Below are 9,861 nucleotides of genomic sequence, written 5' to 3' on the forward strand. Positions count from 1 at the left end.
AAACATGAGGCGGCCTGGTGCAGCACATTCAGCTGCCTGGAAACATCACAAACGGTAGATTCAACTGGGTTCCAGATGAGTCTCTGGAAAAAGCAAATTAGTCTGCAAATGAGTGTATATTCGCCCACATAATCCTTCTCTTCATGGCACTAGGAGCGAAAAGACTTCGTCAATCTGTAGCTGAGTAGAGGACATGCAACTGTTCACCCCTATTTGAACCCCGCATTAAGCATATTCTCGCTGGCAATCGGTATACTTTAAGGGGCGTTTCTCCCATGTTATCTTAACAACAAAGACAAAAATACAGTTCTGAAGTTGTAAAACACATACAAACTCAACCAATCACTTTGACGCTTTTAGCTACCTGTGAAATGAAAGGAAAAAGGCATTCGCCGCGGAGTTATTTATTGGAAAATGCCAACTGACCAGTTACAGACTATTGAACAAGGAAGCAAAACTCTCATTTGCATCTTATTCACAAAATCTGAACATCCATCTCCTCCTGAACGCATCTTCTTGGACTTTCCTGGATATTCATTGATTCAAATCATTGACGGCTCAAATCCAAGCAAATGCTACAAAGCGACTTCAAAAATTCCGCAACAGATCCCCCTTTTCAGCAGACGCAAAGCGAATTTACAAGAAGAAAACATATTACTCGCATGCCTCCCCATCACTAGTATCACCCTAAAACCTTGTTCACCATCTAGTTTCAAATTAACTTCGTTGGTATGTGGGATGACAGAAATTAGATGCCATCTCAGACTTGGTTGTGATTTCCTGCACATTTTGAAAAATCAGTACATGAGGGCAAAATTCATAGCAAATTAATTTGATACTAAAACGTTTTCGCACGGCAACACCAGTGTACACAATAGACAAGCGATAAATCTTATCAAGCTGAAGGTGGATGGACAATCACGTATGCGGGCAAACCAAGGAAGAACAGTAAAGCTCGTTCGGAGCACTACTAATAGCGGGTGTATTCCTTTCGTGTGGAGCTTGGAAGAGACTGGATCTTACCTTGGTGTGACGGTTCGCGAACCTCAGCGATCCATTGAGCTATACTGAGGGGTGTTCCAGTGACACCCACAAAGTCTCTCATACCAGGTTGGTCAAAGTTAGAGGTCTGATAAACACAGATTCCTGGTCCTCCAAGTTGAAGGTTGGAACATATGGCGACGTGTGTATTTGCATTCCCAACCAAACATTGCTGCCTTGCGGTTAGACTTTTGAGCCAAGAGCTCCGGTTGAGGAACATAATCGTCCTCCTGTCTAGGTGTGGATGCCCTGGCAGTATCCCAACCCACGTACAACCACGATATCTAAGTAGTTCAAGGAAGCGAAGCATCGGTGTTGAACAGTGATGTCATGCTGTCGATTCTGGTGATTGGAAATGTGATACTGAGTTTAAAAATGAGTACAGTTACCAGCAATGCGTGGTTCCGACAAAAAAGCGCAAACCAATCCCAGAATCAAGTTATTTTAGTGGCTGGATGTTTGTTCTATTCCTTACTGATAGAATTATGGGATAGCTATATCTGCCTAAAAAGGGAGGTAGTTAATCTCATACAATCGTTCATCATCCATCGTACTGTATTTAGTTGCCAAATAGCAGTCTACAAAGCGTAAAATTTGCAAATTCTGCTTAAGCCGGACAATTTTTAGAAGTTAGTCAATTTGACACGATTAAACGCATGAGAACTGGAGTGGCGCGCATAACTAAACCACCGATCAATAATCGGCTGTTGAATTAAGAGTGCAAAACCGCACAGAATGGACAGACTGAAAGGGCTCGAAAGATATCGGCATAATATAAGCAGGATGTGAGTAAAAATCTTTAAAACGAGTTATTTTTATGTTTACTGTGCAGTATTACCATTGTCTAAAATCTCTGCTGTCAATACAACCAAAATTGTCAGTCTACTCATCCTCCTTCATTAGTAGTACTCCACTAATAGAGCGTAGTTCGTTCGGCTTTTGAAATAACAGCAGAAACCCAATGAATATCTGTACAACACTTTTGGTCATTGACTGGTGACGTCGCCTATCCGTTTGTGACCGGTCGGGTTGTTTACACTCTCATGAAACTATTGTTGCCCGGACAACTAACAAAGGGTCACCGTACCAATACAGCCCTCGTAGGACCGAAAAATTATGCTGTCCACAGGTAAAAAGGAAGCATACTCGTGAAGAGAAGACAAATAAACATCGCACTTTCATCACGCTGTGTGGTCCATTTATGGTGCGGCGCTGTCAGCGGCATTTACAGATCTTACGATAAGGTTAGATTTCAAAGTCGGTAAAAAAATCCAGTTGTCAGCAAAGATAGACCTACACTTTCTCCAGAATGCGACCTCAAGTTATTTAGGAAGTCAGTAAACTAAAGTTTTATACATTAATCTACATAGGATAAAGCTTTCAAACTGTGGCATACAAGACGAGTTCACCCTGCAAGCTTGTTCTGTCCGGCTCGTCGCTTTTTGACATCAAGGCTGAAAGCAAATGTTGTTTTTCGACAAGTGATTTATAAAATAAAATACTTTCGTGGAAAGAAGATATATTTGAAAATTGCCCTTTGAGGCAGTATAGCTCTTTATGGCACTTTAAGATGGAATAACAATCAATTACTTCAAGTGGATACATGGGGCATCGTTGCAATGTCAAAAGAACGATGTTTCCAACAGTGGAATTTCACGATACAAAATTACAGCAGAGTACACTCTGTTTTGTCGTTCTGTTCCAGACCGTTTTTTGGGAAGTAGCCCTAAGTTTAACCCTGCGACTTCCTGAAATCTCCGTGCGTTTTCGCTCCTTTGGTTGAGATTGAACGAGGCTTCAGAACTCACGAAAAACCAGCGTTTGGTTATAAATGGAAGCATTTTTCTGGCTGGCTAGCAACGCTCTCACGGGACAACACTGATTGCCATCGCTGATTGTCACCAGCGATCTCCAGTGATTTCTGCTCACTACCTGGAACAACATGGCTGGATCGAAGAGAACATTAGCGCACTGATTTACTGTAACAAGGCATGTTAACATCAAAAAGGAAACCATCTGGTTAGATTGCTACAAACTAACTGTCGCAAATGCTCCATCTTAATAATGTCGGTGGTGCAGGACGGTACTTAGGACACAAGTAGTTAGTTTCAGTTGATTTACATCACTCTTGTTTAAACAGTTCCCCTCCTACCCTGGCGCATCTGTTCTGACGGGTCCGCGACAGGAGGGGGGTGGAAGCACTGGACTCTAGTTCCACCCTCATTAGACCTCATCAGCAGTACATACCATTGGCTGTACCTGGCTGAACTATCACGTCTGAACCGGTGAACATCCTCACACCTGAGCGTTGTGATTGGTTTGCACGATGCCTCGAACGACGACTCAGTAAGCGGCCTAACTGTGTTGGTCAGTTGACCCGCCCGTCAGTGCCATGCTTTCCCGCTTGTCCTTCATACATTTTCTTCAAAAAGTATTAACTAACTAAACCTCGTTACTGTCTCTTGTCTTCCTACATCATCGGTACCTACCACGGCACCATTTCTACTAGTTCATTTTCATTTGTTGACACTTTCTCCTCTCTCCACTATCTAACAATGTAAGAGGTGGGCCTTATGTTATTAGTTAGGGGCGAGTGGTTAGAGCGCTCAAGTGGCTAGAGCTCAAATCTACTGACAGGAAGGTCCGTGATTCGAATCCGACCTCCGCCTCTCGACTTCCCCTGTCTAGGCTTGGGCAACCTGGCAGTATCCCAGCCCTCGTGCTTCCTTCGGGTGGCATGGCAGCTAGGCACCGGAAGGGTGCTACAGCTGAACGCTTTGTTTCTCTTATAAGTGAGATACTTCGTATTGATTTTGTGTAAGTGACTTTCGATAAAAAGCGTACGTCAGTAATTCGATAGGAATACATTTGTGACCGATGCATATTCGCCTGCCCAAGAATAGGGCTTAAGCTGAAGATGAAAGTTCTGATAACTCTTACGACACCAGGGCTAAAACCGACAGGTATAGAGACAAGTTTCAACAATCTTGTGAATCGACACTTGTCTATACCGGCCAATTTAAGTGGAGGATTCTGTGAAAGACAGGTCTACCAGATGGTGAATACAAGCTATGGTATGATCCGTAGCCCAATGCGTAATGATACTACAGTTCTGATCTACGGGTTCTGACAAACAATCTGTTTAGGTCTGGTAGGCATGTACCAGTCCTGATGGTCATCACTTACAAACCTCCTAATTGAAATTACTGCTACTCAACCAGGACAACAATCATTGGTCATTCGATAGGGAAATATGAAATCGTGTACAATAGAAAAATCGATGTGTGCGGTCAAAACCGTGAATCATTCATGTTCGAATGTCGTCTGGAGTACAAGTTCCTTGGGGTCCAAGGAATTGGAAAATCTGTTTGGCACAAACAAATTAAGAAAAGTCCGCTAAAAATATACGGAATGTATTCAGATCCCTCCAGAATAACTCTTAGTATCTTTCAACTCCACCTACATTGTTCACGATGTATAGTGGCAGAGCGCCGCTGATATTCAGTAGGTGTTGACTTACACTCCCTGAATGATGTGGTGCTCCTACTTGTGACATTCTTTTCACGTAATTCTAAGGGGAAGTTTGATGAAATTGGACCCAAAAATCACATACACCAATTTTTGGGGATATTTTTGTCAGTATATTAAGAGTAAACGGTTCTATGTCGGCCTCTCTGTTGCGAATCTCTTTTCTGGAGTACGAATTCTCGATAATTTCAACCAGGTCAGTCCAAGCGATCTCAAAGTTATCTACAGAATGAGAAAATTTGAAAATTTCACTCAAAATTTCACCCCATAAATGACGCCAATCTGTTCCGAAAAGCCAAAGAGCATTGGTTATCCCTCCCTTCTTTAGCAAAGCGAATTTCAGGAGAGTTCAAGGCTAATCGTACCTGCTACCCCCGGATAGCAATTGTTTGGCCATGAGTGACTGACTAGCGGTGCGATTCATCCGTCATTCATGCTCCGGACACGCCATACATATCACGTGGTCATTGATCGAATGGTTTTATGGGTGACGACTCCTCAGAGGGAAAGTTAACACAGCCTGTGACTTATTCTTCCTCCTCCGTACCCAAGTAATTTTCGATTGGATATCACATGCTTTGTGCCATTTGGAATGGACAACTGTGTGAGCCAAACACACCCAAGTAGCCAGAATTGTTCTGTTTAAGAGAACACAAAAAGTCAAGAACCCAGTCAAGGTACGGAATCAGAGGTTTTCCGGTAATTTCCAGTGGGTCATCTGGACAAAAAACTTGTACCAGTTGTGCTGAATAGTTCGGCGATTGACAAAGTCAGATGTATGCCATGATTTGTACACGCAGGCGGATGTGCTCACAAAGTAGACATGGTCACCCTAGAGCGGAATCTGATGGTATTACCCACAGTCACTGTCAACTGACCGGATTAAGTTTAGGTCAGCAATCACCAGTTGCTTAGATACAGAGTTCACTTGCCCCAGCAAAATGCCAAAAGTGGTATTCCTACTTTAGAATGGTGTTCCGTCAGCGATGCGGGATGCAAGACCACCTCCTAGGATTTTCGCCTCTCGCTTGACCAACACTGCTTGAATAACCTTGTGCGGCGCTTCTCTCTCTCTCTCATGAAGAAATCTACCCTAAGAGGAGACGGCCCTTCCAATGAGACCGTTTTGGCGACTGTGTCCACATCACCCTTGTTCCTGGGTTGTCCGGGTAGACTACATGATTGGTCTGGTTACAATTGGGCTTCTGCATCACTCGTGGATTTACTTTGCTTGCTGAAAGACATTCAACTTGACCTGACCTGCCACCATGTGCTGGCCTACTCCCCTGGTTGTAAAATAGGGCCTACATGCAATGCGCGTAGTCAACACGAAAGTTGTCAACAAATGGTGATGAAACAGGTGCAGAATTCACGTTACAATTTATGGTACAATTTATTCACGGATGCAGCTTATCAAAAACACATTACTTAGTGCTTCGGTTTTCTTTACCGCTTGGTCCATTGAACACCACTTACACAAACCGTCTATTTACCTTATGGTGACTCCTATCGCCCACTTGGGTGCTGCAACCACAAGAAGCTTGAAAACGTCTGACTGATGCGTGAGAACCAATAGACTATTTATTCTTGCGCGAAAACAGCAAATTCTACTTAATATTGGTTGACTGAGCACCAGGCGAATTTTGTCCCAACAATGATAAACAACGAATAAAAAAGCATAATCCTTTATGGGGCGGGAATGGTTTTTTTTTACACAGAGCTCTTTTGAAAACCTTCTAAATGAAATATCACGAACGTAGTGGAGCAAAAATACAGCGTAAATATGTCTAGACTCGTAGCAAGCATTTGAAATTTAATGTATGGGCTAATCGAAGCGTTCTGTATTGATCTAGTCCGTATATTACCGCAATCAGAACCCTCCTCTCACACCTCGACGCGCATCAGTTGTTGCGCTAGGAATCTATTTTTAGCCCACTGCGTAGTCACCCTGTGGGGAAGAAAAAACGCATCGAACAAACGAGGCCAGAAAGCGAACAAAAACGGTACCAGGAAAACACGGATCGCAAGTGGACAAAAATGGGCAGTTAACTCGGAAAAGCATAAACGTAACTGAGCAAGGTTTTGTGGAACTTTAACTCATCTATTCAAAAGCAGTCCGGTTGAATGATTGCCTTGTCAGGAGTCCTTTAAGTGGGATATCTCAATTACCGTGGGGAAAAACACTAAATTAAACTATTGGAAAATTTGGAAATCAGTGAGGACTAGCTAGTATCTGATTGTCAGAATAAAGTGAAGTGCAGTGGCTTATTTACTATTTGTTTTACATTCATAAGCCTTAGACCGACTGCGGTTGAAGGAACAAAGTTTTTCTTCACTCTACAAACTGAACTCATCCGTAACAAATCTCTAAATTTCTTTCATTTTTTAGGGTTATTTTCAATTTCTCATTGACACTGACATTGATGGAAGTTGTGTCTTCTTCATACTACCTCGCAACTGCCTTTAGTTCTGAGAAGTTGATGTGTTTTGTTGACGGATTGCTACCGATATGCAGAGTAGCCTCAGAATAGCACCATTGTGGCGAACCCAGCTGCCACACCAAGCCCCTCAAACTACCAGGTGAGTGTTCTGGTAATGGGCATTGCCACACAGAGCAAGCCCACAGAGAATACCGGTATCATCTCCCAGAGTTCTGGTCAAGTGAGAGCCGTTGTCCGAATCAAAGGTTGACTTATGTAAGCTGAGAAAGCCTGAAGATGCGTGACGGCAAGGCTAGCTGTGCCAGACGTGAGAAATGCGGTTACAAAAACTGCTGAGACTTACTTACCATGAGAAATAGAACAAGCCCTAGGGGTTAAGCACTACATTCAGGATAAACCGGCTCACTTGGTACGGTAAGAACAGGCGAAGATATATATATAAAGGATGTGGCGTAAAAGATCAATTTAAACTCGGGGCTGTGCCATACTGTACCCAAAACCCATTTCTCCATAATGTTATGCTTCATTAAAGATGTGTGGCCTTGTGCCGATTACTGCATAGCTTGTGAGAAAGATATCTTACAAAGAAGGAGTATCGCTTTGTCCTTCTAACCTAATGCAATAGACTGCTTAATTCCTAGGCGTAATACATTACTCATAAAGCTGCTGGAAGCTCTTCGGCAGCCCATGATCAGTTTTGCCTTTCCTGAAGCTCATCAGGTAGGCACAGCCCCCGAGTTTTCATCGACGTTAAGTTCTATTTGCACCCAAATTGGACTGGTAGCGACAAATGAGCTCGTCAATTGGATTTTGCGGGAGACTCACCTGGAACTCAACTGAACCTATCGTTTATGGTGTTTTTAAGCTAAAATTGAAACTCTGGGCATTCTGGTGCGGCACGTTCTGTTGTTCAAAACGTCATAAACGAGAGATTCAGCTGATTCCAGGTGAGTCTCCAGGCCACATCGAATTGGCATGCAAATGGGTGTATTTCGCTACCTGGTATTGACAAGGTAATACGAACTGCGTTCGTCCATCAGTTTACCGCCTCTACCTGTGTTTTTCAACTTGCTGAGAGCGTGCGGGTATTTCACACTACCTATCTGTCTAGCTTGACAACTGATGAGCTTAAACCTTTGTAAAATAGTTGTCCCTTTATCGGAAAACTTCCACTCCCAAACTAGAAGATGATTACCGTGGAATCAGCAGTATATCCCACAACAAATTTGAGTGATTATTCAGTCCCTCAAAACATTGCCAAAATCTTAACCGAGAAACCCATAACTTTCAAATTTTAGGGAATACAGGCGCTAAAATGCCAATTTTTTATGGTTCAAGCATTTGAGTATGTGTATAATCGATTAAGATAAAGTTTTACGACCATCATGATTTCCGCCTCCAGAAAAAATCAGCCAAGAAGTAGTTGAAAATAATGCTGACCGAGATCTCCTCTGGAGTCTCTCTTACACGCATTCCCCTAGTTGGTTGCTTGCTAGTATCTTGGCTGTATCTAAACTCACGTTTTTTTAGACATCACGTGACATTCGGAATCAGTATGACCATGGTATAGCCCAAGACAGACCAACCGACACCAAACTAAGTTGATTACGGTTGGCTAAACCCAAATGGCTGGCAGGTCCAGAAAGTTTTGTGTCTGAATACGCTATAACAACCATGCAGCAGACAAGCCCCGTTATTTCTACAACGAACTATTCCGTCGGTGCATCACCCCCAGATAGCAAGGTGTCGACATCACGCAGCCGGGTAGACCACTGACCAGTTCAGGTTGCTTGTTGACACTGGCTGACCTTCCTTAATACATGAACGTTGATTTCCGGACAATTTCCTCAAAGGTGACGTACTCACGTCAAAAACAAGGCATGGTCTTGATGTAACCCTCGTCCTTATTCGTTGACCGTATCTTGAAGGTCAGCTGCCGTGTTTGGGAACAGATGAATGGCTTAATAAGCTGACCAGGAACGATAGAATGATCTTGGCGACAAGAATACCTCCGTTCCCAACTACCAGCTAAGAACTCTGTTGAGTCTGAGGTGGTCTAATCCAGAAACTAACCATTCCAAAGTAAAATAATCTCGTTGTTGAACAGAGTGGAGGGTCCATACCCGTGGTCTAGAACCAAGTTTAGAAAATTCGTTGAGGGATACTCAGCTTCCGAAATGAATGTTTTTTTGCACGATATCATGTAACCCGTAATGTGAGAAGCTACAGCACGTGGAAATTGGTCATACACCTGCCTGGCGACCATCAGCGAGGTCTTAGTGAAATTCATAAACAGAGCTTAGTCCGAAATTTGATGATCTGACCGCTGTAGACAACATCAGCACCTTAAATTTTCTGTTCACTATATGCCGCAATCAGCAACGAAACATTGGGAAACCTAGGCTGCGAACGCAGCCTAGGTTAGTTAACGGAAATTCGCGGATTGTGCCTACCTGATGAGCTTCAATAAAGACAAAACCGGTTGTGAACTGTCGAAGAGTTTCCCAGCAACCTTATGGATAATATACTACGTCTAAAAATCAAGCGGTTTATTGCTCTAGCTTGGAAGAACAATATGGTCAGAACATTTTTACAAGGCACTGCTTCTTTGTTGCAAGATAACTTTCTCGCACGCTATGTAATACTTGTCACAAGGCCACAAGTAACATCTAAAATGGAGAATAGCGTTACGGAAAAATTAGAGTTTCGGTACAGTATGGCGCAAGAACAAATTGAAATTGATCGGTTTCGCCTCATCCTGCTGCGTACCAGTGTACAAAGAAACAAACCCAAGGAATCACTGTAAAACTCCGTTGTATTCAGTTCGTATTCCAAGCCTATCCAACTCGAA

General features: G+C 43.0%; 2 protein-coding genes across 2 annotated transcripts in view; one reads left to right on the forward strand and one right to left on the reverse strand.

Annotated features, from left to right (window-relative positions):
- T265_11275 (hypothetical protein) overlaps positions 1-9,861 on the reverse strand; it is a gene marked incomplete at both ends in the record, with an annotated part of 139,357 nt that overhangs the window by 104,572 nt on the left and 24,924 nt on the right. The gene's annotated exons all lie outside the window — the stretch shown is intronic.
- Positions 415-9,861, forward strand: part of T265_15393 (hypothetical protein) — a gene marked incomplete at both ends in the record, with an annotated part of 13,833 nt that continues 4,386 nt past the window's right edge. The window contains 3 exon segments of the mRNA XM_009177889.1: positions 415-679; positions 3,604-3,623; positions 3,629-3,858. Coding sequence (XP_009176153.1) covers positions 415-679; positions 3,604-3,623; positions 3,629-3,858 — 515 coding nt within the window.

This window comes from Opisthorchis viverrini (genome assembly GCF_000715545.1).
Source record: "Opisthorchis viverrini unplaced genomic scaffold opera_v5_466, whole genome shotgun sequence".
Lineage (NCBI taxonomy): Eukaryota > Metazoa > Platyhelminthes > Trematoda > Opisthorchiida > Opisthorchiidae > Opisthorchis > Opisthorchis viverrini.